At 38.8% G+C, this 12083-nt stretch overlaps 1 protein-coding gene across 2 annotated transcripts in view; it reads right to left on the reverse strand.

The window, feature by feature from the left end:
* Positions 1–4927: 4927 nt before the first annotated feature.
* Positions 4928–12083, reverse strand: part of prkcab (protein kinase C, alpha, b) — a 257860-nt gene continuing 250704 nt past the window's right edge. For both annotated transcript variants that reach the window (XM_056249952.1, XM_056249954.1), the window contains 3 exons: positions 9800–9907; positions 8139–8279; positions 4928–5225 (listed from right to left, as the gene is read on the reverse strand). In XM_056249952.1, coding sequence (XP_056105927.1) covers positions 5058–5225; positions 8139–8279; positions 9800–9907 — 417 coding nt within the window. In that variant the 3' untranslated portion in view covers positions 4928–5057. The remainder of the gene's footprint in view (positions 5226–8138; positions 8280–9799; positions 9908–12083) is intronic.

Genomic DNA, 12083 nt, shown 5'->3' on the forward strand with positions numbered 1-12083 from the left:
TGACCCTGTTTGTTTTTCTTCCATCCACAGGGGCTTGCACATCAAACATCAGGTCTATTCAAATTAAAAAATAGCTATATACTGAAAAATGACGGATCACATGTGCTCACAGAGAGGAATCAGTGGTGAAATTCAACGGTTCCACCGAGGGCTTGGCACAAGACAAGAGCCCAAACCGAGCCATTTAATGTGTGAATACAGCATTTCTGAGGTACTGATTACAAGGAGAATCCAAAAAAAAAGATGTGTGCTGACGTGTGCTAATCTTTTCCCTGTTGTCTTTTAGGTAAATCAGACTAATGATAGACACATCTACATGGAAGTCTAATTCTTCATCCACCGACTGAAACTAAACAGGAAAGAAAGCAACAACAACATGATGGAAGATAGTTAAGGTGGGACAGGTATCGTACTCGGTGTGACAATCATCCCATGCTAGAGGACTCCGGATTCCTGGAATCATGCAACACGTTTCGCATGCGCCGATTTGCCGACACGCCACATGCACACAGCAGCTGCGGTTCAAACACACAAACTGTATGTAGGAACACTGAGTACATCCACATAGCCCAGTCAGTCTACACACAGCTCCTACACGTATACTATCAGCATAGAAAACATAGCAGAGTTACATAGATACAAAGGTTTGCAAACTAGTCTTTTTGGATCATCTAAACATAGAAACCATCTAAGTTAGTAAAAGCACATTCAGTTCTTAGTATAAAATCTGCAGGACAATGTAGGGCTTTCTCTGTATTTACAAAAATCATGGAATATAGTGTACCTTAAGTGTGACATAGTGCTTTACTTTAAAGTACTCAAAGAACAAATAAACTAAAAAGATAAAAAATATCAGATAAACACCGGAAAGCTCTGTTTGATAAGAACTTCAGAACATGTCATTTAACACGAAGAGTATTTATCACCAAAGCACATAAACACTACCAGAAAAAGGGTTATATTAGAGGTTATACATAACTGACCTCTCATCCCCCTCAAACATAAGTCACAAAATCATGTTGAGCATAGATTGTAATGATTTAAATGAAAAAAAGATTGTATTTAAAGACCATTAGGAATTTTTGCATTGTGGCAAAAATGTTAAAATGCACACTTTCTCCTCGAATCCACATTACATTAATGTTTTTGTAGTTCTCATTATTTCTCAGGGATGATTTTCATTAGATTATCATTATTGTCATTATAGTTAAAAGCAGCACAAACAACAAACACTACCATGATTTGAACTTAATGTACAGTAAATTTTACAGTAAAAACCTTTATTTCGCATTTTGCCACATTACAGAAAGGAGAACGAGTTTTGGTTATTTTGCATTTAGGGAAAATGAGCTTAAAGGGGCTATATGTAGAATTCAGAAACATTTGTTGTTATCGACACCGGTGGCCGTTAAGTGAACTGCAGCATAAACTTACCGCTCACACTCGTGCACACGTTACGTACAAGAGACTCAACGCCCCGATATACTCACGGCGAAGTTCTTACGTTCTTTGCTTAGAAGTAGGGATGTCACGGTACCAAAATTCTAGTAGTCGGTACCGATACCATTAAAATTTTACGGTTCTCGGTACCAATTTCGGTACCACAGCAAAATCAGTTTGAACTATTTTTCCAATTTATTTAACTATTTAAAAAAAAAAAAAATTAAATTCAATGACTTTATTATGTATGACTGTAAATTTATGAAAGCATTAAAGGCTACATGCTGTTTAAATGAAAATATTGATGATATTGAGAAATATTGCTTATAAAAAAATCAAGTGAAAAATAAGCAACCTTCTGCAGTGCACACATTATTATTAGTAGTAGTAGTATTTTTAATTGATGGAGACGTAGTTAAATCTATTGCACAGTAGCCTAATATAATTATTTCTGTCAATTTCTTTAAGTTAAAACAAACTTTTATTTTGACGGGTTGCCGTGAAGACCCTGTTTCTGTGCGTGTATGATATGACGATAGTTTTTCTCAAATGAAACGGTAAAATGCTCATGAAGTGACTCTCGGAGCTGAATCGAATCATGAATCATGTCATCATATCGTGAGGCAGCAGAGACTGAAAACAGCCCGAGCGTCACTCGTGCTTCAGTGTGTGTGTGTGTGTGTGTGAGAGAGGTAACGTTAAATGAAACCGTGCGTCTGCGCCGTTCATTCACACAGAGACAAGCAGAACATGCAGGGTTAATATTTAAAGTCTTTTTGCAGTGTAATATACACAGACACCACATCACCAGCGCCGCCGGTCGCCATGTCTCAGCGCTTTCATGATGAGGACGCAACTTCACGCCCTTCGTGCATGCATGCGCATCCAGAACTGTGTTTGACCGGGTACTCGGTAGTAGTCGGTACCACCGGTACTTGGTACCGTGACGTTTAATTTTTTTTAGTACCGACTTGGTACCGAAGTACCGAATATTTTGACAACACTACTTAGAAGTAAAAAGAAGTTGGAAATACCTTTACAGTAATATAGTTTTAAGGTATACTGCACTTTTTTTTGGAAATAGGCTCATTTTACAACTCCCCCAGAGTTAAACTGTTGAGTTTTACCGTTTTTGAATCCATTCAGCCGATCTCCGGTTCTGGCGGTACCACTTTTAGCATAGCTTAGCATACATCACTGAAGTGGACAAGACCATTAGCATTTCTCAAAAATAAATGACCAAAAGAGTTTTGATATTTTTCCTATTTAAAACTTGACTCTTCTGTAGTTACATCGTGAACTAAGACCGACGGAAAATGTAAAGTTGCGATTTTCTAGGCTGATATGGCTAGGAACTATACTCTCATTCCTGCGTAATAATCAAGAAACTTCACTGCCGTACCATGAGAGCAGCAGGCGTAATGATTTGACGCAGCGCCTGAAAATAGGCCACCTTCCGTCAACAAAATCGCAACTTTACATTTTCCGTCGGTCTTAGTGCACGATGTAACTACAGAAGAGTCAAGTTTTAAATAGGAAAAATATCGAAACTCTTTGGTCATTTTTTTTTTTTTTTTTAAATGCTAATGGTCTTGTCCACTGCAATGATGTATGCTAAGCTATGCTAAAAGTGGTACCGCCAGAACCGGAGATCGGCTGAATGGATTCAAAAACGGTAAAACTCAACAGTTTAACTCTGGGGGAGTTGTAAAATTAGCCTATTTCCAAAAATAAGTGGAGTATCCCTTTAACGCACATCCGTCCACGCTGCTGAGAGCGGTGTTTAGATGAATATGTAAATACGTGCTGTTCGCTTTCCTCAGCAGTTCAGAAAGCATCTGATCATAACTATGCGGATATGTCTGGCAATGTGAGACTATAGTTTGAATGAATTCCTTTTCTTTGCATGACACATTGATGTTACAGAACAGAATAACTCTTTTGACATTATCCTGAACATTGTATAAGCATTCATCTCATGTGTCATAGAACGGAAATAGTCCTTCACATAGAAATCAGTCTACAGGCTTTCATAGACAACCTAGGAAGTCGGGGAAGGTCTCGTTTTTTAAGTTTCATCACAAGCTGTTTACACACCGACTATAAAAAACTGATTAATACATGAAAATTCGTACATATAGCCCCTTTAACAGTGAGTGCTGCAAATGTCACGATGCAAAAAAATCTTAATGGTTTTAAAAAACAGGCTTCATTTTCTTTAAGCAAAGAATTTCTTGAGTGAAATATGTCCTGAATTTGGTTTTGGAAACCCAACCTCTACAGTAAGCATTTGTTTGGTCTCGTTACATGTTCTTTATGTTGTAGTAGTGCTAGTTTTCTTTAGCTTAATACGCAAGATTTAAACCAAAGACCATTTCTGTTTGTGTGGGAAAATCCGCCGTATGGGCTCAAACATCGTAAAGTATGATAAATTAAGCATTTAATAAAAATGAACATGCAAGCGGGTGCATGGGCCTGCGCATTACCAATGAGGAATCGCTCATTTAGAGCAAGAGAAAAAGATCTGTATATGTTGAGTAAGTAGGAACCAGGCGAGCAGGCAGTGACAGGATTGGAAGTTGTCATGCTAAAACTCGAAGAGCGATAAGGGTTCAAGTTTCAGCCCAAGATAAGGGACACCACCATCTAGTAGGAAATCAATATGCATATATAGAGCTGGATATAAAAACCTTTTTGATGCAGTTATATTTTGGCACTCCTATAACAAGATTTAGATTTACAAATATATAATTCAAGAACATTAGAAATGGCAGTAGAGCACATCAGGAATAGGACACAAAAACCTGTTTCATGTCAGCATGCTTCACACACAATAATCTGAGGACTGGAAAAGGGGATCGTTCACTATCTCCACCATTTAAAATATCTGTGGGTTTTGTAAAATATACTAGTCCTGAACATAATTTCTATCTGCATCCAAGCATCAGATAAACTGTCATTACTAACCCCAGACAGAAACACATTGTTGGCCCAGATCCGGGCCATATCTGGTACATGTGGATTCAACCACTGGATCTGCCAGATGTGGGCCGGATCTGGGCCAACAATATGTTGTTGTCTGGGACAGTATGAGGGCAAACATTATCGTTCTGTTTAAAAGCCTAGAGAGCTGCCTTTCTGTCAAGAAAAGTGGCATCCTAACCAAGATGGAACCTCATAAAATAATAATTTGTCAGTCTACACTCTTACAAACAAAAGTTCAAAATGTGGTTTTCTGCAGTGAAGAACCATTTTTTGGTTGAAAAGGTCTTACAATAACTTTTTTTTTTTCCTTAGCACATTTAAAAAATCTAAAGAGCCTTTTGTGTAATGGAAAGGTTCAATGGATGTTAAAGATTCTTCATAGAACCATCAATGCCAATAAAGAACAATTATTTTAACAAAAATGCTCACCAGGCTTTGGAACAGATCATAAATCATCTCCATTAGAGTCTGAATGTGGACACATGCTTTTCTATATCAAAACCACTTCTCCAGTCCCCCCTCAGTTCAGATATGTTCAGATAAAGGGTATTCAACTGTCTACAAAGATTTGATGAGTTCATTGATAACATGGATGCAGTTGTTAGTTTTTGCCTCTTCTTCATCGGGCCGTCTCATACCACGCTGTGAAGCGACGATGGGTGGATGAACTCTGGGTTTATGAAAGAGAATCCAGCAAATTCGCTCTGGTCGATGTTGGCGATGACCAGTTGGTCTGGAGGGGTCAGCATTGGCTGCGTGCGGGTGAAGAATTTGTCGAAGTTCTCCGCTGCTTTGCCGCTCTGTGAAAGAAAGGCGAGAAGAAAGACGTGGGCTATTATTAGATTCAATTGAAAAGCTGGCAGTGTGCATGAGAGAAAATTCATTGACGTAGGACTTCCGTCAAGGGCAACATGTACACTCATATGTCCAGTAAAAGAAGGGTTTTATACAAAGCGATTGGAAGGGGAATATTCAGGGCTGTGTCGAAGGTTGAAATGACGTACCAATAGGGTCCTTTGAGGGGGCTCTTTTAACCCCAGGGCTCTGCAAACACTCATGGGTGGCCACAGTATGAGATGAATCAAATTATACCCGTTAAAAACTTCAACACACACACAGTTTATACACAGGGAGGGAGGATCGGCACACAGGGTGGGTGGTTTTGATGCAAACACATGAAACGACTCTTAAAATAGTCCAGGCCTTTATCATGTGGGCTCCTCTATTGGGTTGGGAATCGTTTGAATTATAGCGATTCCAATTTCTATTCCGAATGAACAAAAATCTACATGCTAAAGAACACTTACAAGTAAACACTCAATAAGACTTAATAAATAAATACAACAAAAAGATACAAGTGTTTTAAGATATTCAGGAACAGAAACTGTAATCAAATGTTAAATGACACTACACCTTATAAATAAAATATACATTACAAATAGAAAAGTTATTCAGTCAAGAACAGCTTGAATAGTGTAAAATCACATTTAAATGCACAGAAAGGAATTGATAATAGGAATTGAAAGTATCCGATTCCTGACCTTATGGATCCGATTCCAGAATTGGAATTGATTTTCGATTCCCAATCCCACTATTAAGCTAAGTTGACTAAGTACCAAATGTACCAAAATGTGTTTCCGCAAGTCAGATGTGAGTAAAAGTGTCCTATCATTGGTCAGATTGCACCTGAATCACCACAGCCAAACCACTCCAGAGTTTTCAATCGGACCGAGACCACCTCGTTCAGATGATCTCGGACCGATTGATTTGGTGTGGATTCGAGTGTGATTGCCGTGTTCATATATGCCTAAATGAACCAAACTAAGAGAGAAAACGTGCCAGGTTCCAAAACAAATGCTGAGAAATCATCCTAGAAGTGAGAGAGCTAATCACCAAGACTTTTAGCAGTGAACTGTGCTCAAGGTCCACACATCATTTTTTAAAATGATCACTCCTGGATTCTTACATTACACCAGGATCATCTTTTTCAAATGCATGTAAAGGTTTGCACAGCTTTCTGTTCTCCGTAAACTCTCTGCCCAGACAGCAACATAGTGTCGGCCCAGATCCGGCCCACATTTGGTACGCATTGAATAACTTTGCAACTACATTTCAATTTATTCAAACCCTAACCCTACCAGTCTACTAATACTCTACTAACAGTCTAATGAGCGTTAGTAGACATGTAGGTGCAATGCTACTAATAGTCAACAGAATGTGTTAAAAGGATCACCAAAATAAAGACCCTGTGTATATTCGTAATACACATTCCTTCTTATTATGCAGGTGATCAATGTACATTATTCTAAAGGGAAAAATGTGTATCTTCAATCCATAATACACCAGCTCTAAAATGACTTTCTCTTTTAGCTGACATCACGGAAACTTCTTTTTTTGAACCCGACGACTCAATCCACATGCCATATATTGCCAATTATGCATCAACCAATAATTCCTGATGGATCAGATCAAGTCTCACTTCAATGTAAAGTAAAACGGGGCGTGAACACGTTTCATCATATTGACTTTGAGGACAGACTGATCTTGCGTCAGTGACCTCATTGGCTGGTCAAGACTATATACAGAACATTGAGCTGTAACAGTGTGAGCTCTCAACCCCCCATTGTTTCATTAGGCAGTTCACCAACGCCTCCCTTTGCCAATTGTTAACTTCCTGTCAGGCACTGAACAAGTGAAAGAAAGAAAATGATTCATTCATCTCAATGATCTGATAGATTGCCAGACTCACAGTGTGATGTAACTGAAAGTGTAGGTCCCAGCATGCTTTGCATGGGATTTAATGGCCAGAGTAAAAATGTTGAAGTAAAGTATAACTTTTTCTGTTTTTTGAGCAAGATGAGAAAAGAGAGATACGTGTGTTTGTGCCGTGTTTAATGTACAGTTATGCTGGGATGTAGAATTGTTTAAATTACACTGGGTTACCCATTGAGGTGAAAAGTGGAGCTTTTGCTTGGTTTGAGGAAGGGTACATTTAGAGTTACGTCAAATTCTGACAGTAACATATAATTTTACATAAAAACAGTGATATATTGTAGAAAACAATGCATTCTGGGTAATGATTGTTGTTTTCGAGAAAATAGCCTACAGGAATATGCTGTGAATTAGCAGCGCTCAAAGTCAACACTCATAGGCTGTGTATCAAATCACACCATATACCCTCATTCACTATTTCCTACATTAGCTCGCTAAAAGACACTGATGAACACCTGATAAGCAGAATCACTGAAGGACAAGAACAGAAAAAAGAGAAGAAACACATGAACTACAACTGACTTCCAGCCACACTGAGTGTGAAACCAGTTTAACATTATTTTTTTCATACATGTACAAATGTTCTTGTTGAGAATGAACATAGATTCAGATATTGATGTTTTATTGAAAATAATAAAGTTTATAGTCACCATTATGCTGATCAGTGTTTACTATTTTACCATTAATTTACAGGTCAAAGTTTTACAGTGTATGTCACCAGTGTACTGGAGAACTGTTGTGACCATTAACCGACTCGTGATCAAGGATCATGTAAGGCTGAGACGATGACACATCATACTATTATCAAAGAACAGGAGTTATGCAAGTAACTGATTCATATGCGGTGTAGTCTACTGTGACCTGAGAAAGTGAGCTGTCATCCAACAACAGCCTTGGCAAAGGTGACAGACATCATATTCACACATCATATTCACACTCACCACTTTGGGTTTGAAAACAGGCTGTATCTCTCTGTTGGCCAGCCGCTCCCAGTCAATTCTGCGGAAGAACGCTTGCTCCTTTATATCCCTCTCCCCCTCCGGACCGCAACCGAGACGCTTCGATGGATGCTTCGTCATCAGCTGTGTGTGTGTGTGTGTGGACGAGAAGACAGATTATTAAACCTGAGACCATCTACCTCAGACTCAAGAATGAAAGAGCATCTGTGTGCATTCAGAAAAACAGGAAGCATAAATATAAAGTATAAACCAATTATATTAATTATTTATTTGTCATTATAAAGTCAAGTCACCTTCATTTCTATAGCGCTTTTACCAATATAGCTCGTTTCAAAGCAGCTTTACAGTGATAATAGGAGATTACAGTAACAGAGATTGTTTGGCTTTACAGCAGCTCTAGAATAAAGTTATTGTCCAGCTAAAGTTAGTTTTGATTGATTCACTTCAGTGGCAAAGATCATTAGTTATTAACTTAGGGGCCGCTAACACGACACCGCTCTAACTGAAAACTTTTTGTTTTTAAAGAAACCTGAAGCAAGTTCCTCTGGGCTCAGGTTGGGAAGTAGCCTGGGAAAACCCAGACAACTTCCGGCAAATTTAGATTTGCTCTGAAAGTTAGTCTGGCAAAGAGCGCATTCAAGCCCATTTCCAATCCGCCGAAATCGAGGCACCAATCAGAAACGTTGGGGCGGGCTTTACACGATGACGCAAGCGCTGGGATTTTGAAGCAGATTTTGTAGCCTACATTACAGAGATGGATGCCGCCGTCGAACATCACTCGTTCGAATCAGCTATCGCGTCTGTTTTAAGCCATTTGAACGTTTCCTTTTAGGTTAAAACCGAGCAAAGAACAACACTCGGAGATGTGTCTCCGCCGCTCTGCATACGTCATCTCCTTCATCGCTCTGATTGGGTTTAGGTCTATCCGCGGCGTCCGTTGGTGACGCCCCTCTGGAAATGATTTGTCTATGACGCTTTGCCAGACCATAACTCAGTTACAACTGAGAATGGTCTGGTTTTAACCAGGCTAGTTGGGAAGCAGATCTCTATAAAATACACTAGTACAATACAAACATTTTCCAATTTGGCTGTGCGAAATATAAATTGAAATCACTTAAATAAAACAAAATATTTTCCTAATGTTCCTAACTAAATAACATTAGTGTCTTATAAAGGCTTTTTTATAATCGTTAAGAAAAATAACAGTGTGACCAAAAGATCAAATATAAATACACATCATTTAAAGTCTAATGATATATCAAACTATTTTACAATAACTAATGATCCACATTACAATCATGATCTTAGGGGCCATTATCATAAAGTGTCATCACTGCCTATACTCACTTTTATATCGCCACCATGAATCATATTAATCTTATTGGCCTCACAGGGGACCATAATCAAGCAGAATGGAAATGAAATGAAATACTGTATAATATCTTCCACTCAGCTATTATAGCGGCTGATATTTCCACGACTTGAGCTGACAGCAATATTAAAGTACGCCAGTTATTAATCCAAGCTGGAAATTTAATTCCACCATAGCCTCTGCATTATTCTTTTCTCATATATATATGGCATCTCATGCATATAGAAATGTGTAGAAATACAGGAGCTGGTGTGGATGTGTCAGGACTGACCCCTTTACAGATGGACACAGCCTCTTTGGACAGGGATTTGGGGTAGGACACATTGTGCTCCATTATGGACTGAAACAGCTCGTCCTCGTCCTCGCCATCGAAGGGGGGCTGTTGGAAAACGCAGTGTGATTACATTTCCATGTATGTTCTAGGATAAAAACATATCAACCAAATAATAAACAAGTGCAGACAGTGTCTTGAAAGTTTTCAAGTTTTACTCTAAATGTTGTTGATCTTGAGAGATCACAATAAATGCATCAACCGGTTTGAACTCACACGTGCTCTTTTTCTTAACATTCATATCTTTTAATATGGCAACAGTCTAATATTCTCATATTTACAGTACAGGTGAAACTTGAAAAATTTGAATATTGTGCAAAAGTTCATTTATTTCAGTAACTCAACTTAAAAGGTGAAACTAATATATTATATGGACTTATTACATGCACAGTGAGATATTTCAAGCCTTTATTTGATATAATTTTGATGATTATGGCTTACAGTTTATGAATTACTGAAATAAATGAACTTTTGCAATTTTTCGAGTTAATCAGATATTCGACGAATATTTATGTATGAACTTGACATTGAGATCCTTTGCATGTACACTAATACACTGATAACTACCAAAAATCAGTGTATTGAAATAACCAGATTTACCGGTTTACTAGCAAATCAATAACCCGGCAATGCAAGTAACAGGCTAATGTCATAACCTAAGCATCCATGTATTTTACTCTGTTTATTAAGTGAGTTGTGATGTTAAATAAAGCACTAAAGTAAGCTTGCACAGACTCATTCTCCTCTCGTATTTGAAGTTTCCACAACTGTACCAGCACTTGTCTTCTGGCTGCACTAATAAGAACACATTTTTTTAATATTTCTTGGGTCAAGACAAAGTGTCAGTTTGCTAAATATTTCTCTCCCCTACCGCAAAACCCTTGTTGTGTCTGCATGTGCTTAAATCTGCCGTATAAGGATGCTTTGCTGTCACATATCACACAATGCGCACTTCAATAATGATTCAATAATTGCTGTATCGATCGCTCTATTCCTAAGCTGTTCATGATCTTACGGCGATAAAGGATATGGTTTACCGCCTTCCACACGTTGTTAGTTTATTAAAAGCATAATCGGGGTAAGAATGTGCATGTAAACACACTCATTGATGCTGTGGTACAGGTTCTCATTCTCAGTCCTGTTTAAAGGTGCATTGCGCAACTTTTCATGTTAAAAATACCTGTTTTTCTATCCTATACATGCTTAAAGAACTGCCTGATGGGCTGAATGAGCCCTTCTCTGCGCACTGAGATTGCCTCTATAATCCTGTACAGTAAAATATATAAGAGGGATTCGGGCTCGAATTTGAGACTGGGCGTGACGTCATGCGCGTTCACGCTCACCAGGCTATGTCTCGCAGGTTTGTGTATTCGCCGGCGCCGCCATTCTCCACATCAGCAAAGACAACTCGTGCGTCAAAGGTAGAAGATGGATTCAAAGAGACCGGCTTGTAGTCCTTTCCAAACCCCAACGCAAACTCCACGTAAAGTAAAGAAAAGAAACATTTTGTCTAGTGCCACCAAAAGGTCCAAATTGGAGTCAGACAGGCGTCGGAGTAAGACGAGAGTCAACCTCGGGAAGGCATTCAACAAATGGAGAGATCTCCGGTCTGCTCTTGGTCTCAAACGGGATCCTCAGTTGGCTTTTTTCTTGATAAAACGGTAAGATATAGCCCAGTCTCTAATGTCTGATACGGCCAATCTATGTATGGCAACAAATGACGATGCTTAAAATGTGTAATGCTTTAGCGTAAGCTAGATACATGTACAATCAGAATTGGTTTTACTACCATTGTTAGTGAACAGTTTCATAATCTAGGAATTGTGTTCGGAAGAATAGTACATGAAACATAAAACAATAAAAGATGCTAACTATGTTTTTGTGTATGGCCTACCGGTAACGTTAGCTTTGTGTCCATTGCTAACATGCTAAGGTGTTCATGTCATTGACCAACAAGGAAGAACGCCGTTGCATTGGCTATATTGTCTTTTTCAGTAAAAAAATAGTAAATTGTTCCCGTGAATGGTCCATGAGCGTGCACAACTCTGGTTGCAGTTTCGCTTGTCGCCAGAGGGGGCGTAGTTCTGCAAAAACTCAGAGACTTGCGTTTTGCACCTTTAAGTGCTCCAGAAGTCCTCGTGCTCACGGATCATTCGCACACACACAGAACTCAATGCAATCGTTTCTGAAGAGGACCAATGCACAGTTATGATTCCCGAGTCAT

The sequence above is a fragment of the Rhinichthys klamathensis genome, unplaced genomic scaffold (assembly GCF_029890125.1).
Source record: "Rhinichthys klamathensis goyatoka isolate OS25496 unplaced genomic scaffold, OSU_Roscu_1.1 h1tg000065l_1, whole genome shotgun sequence".
Classification (NCBI taxonomy): Eukaryota; Metazoa; Chordata; class Actinopteri; order Cypriniformes; family Leuciscidae; genus Rhinichthys; species Rhinichthys klamathensis.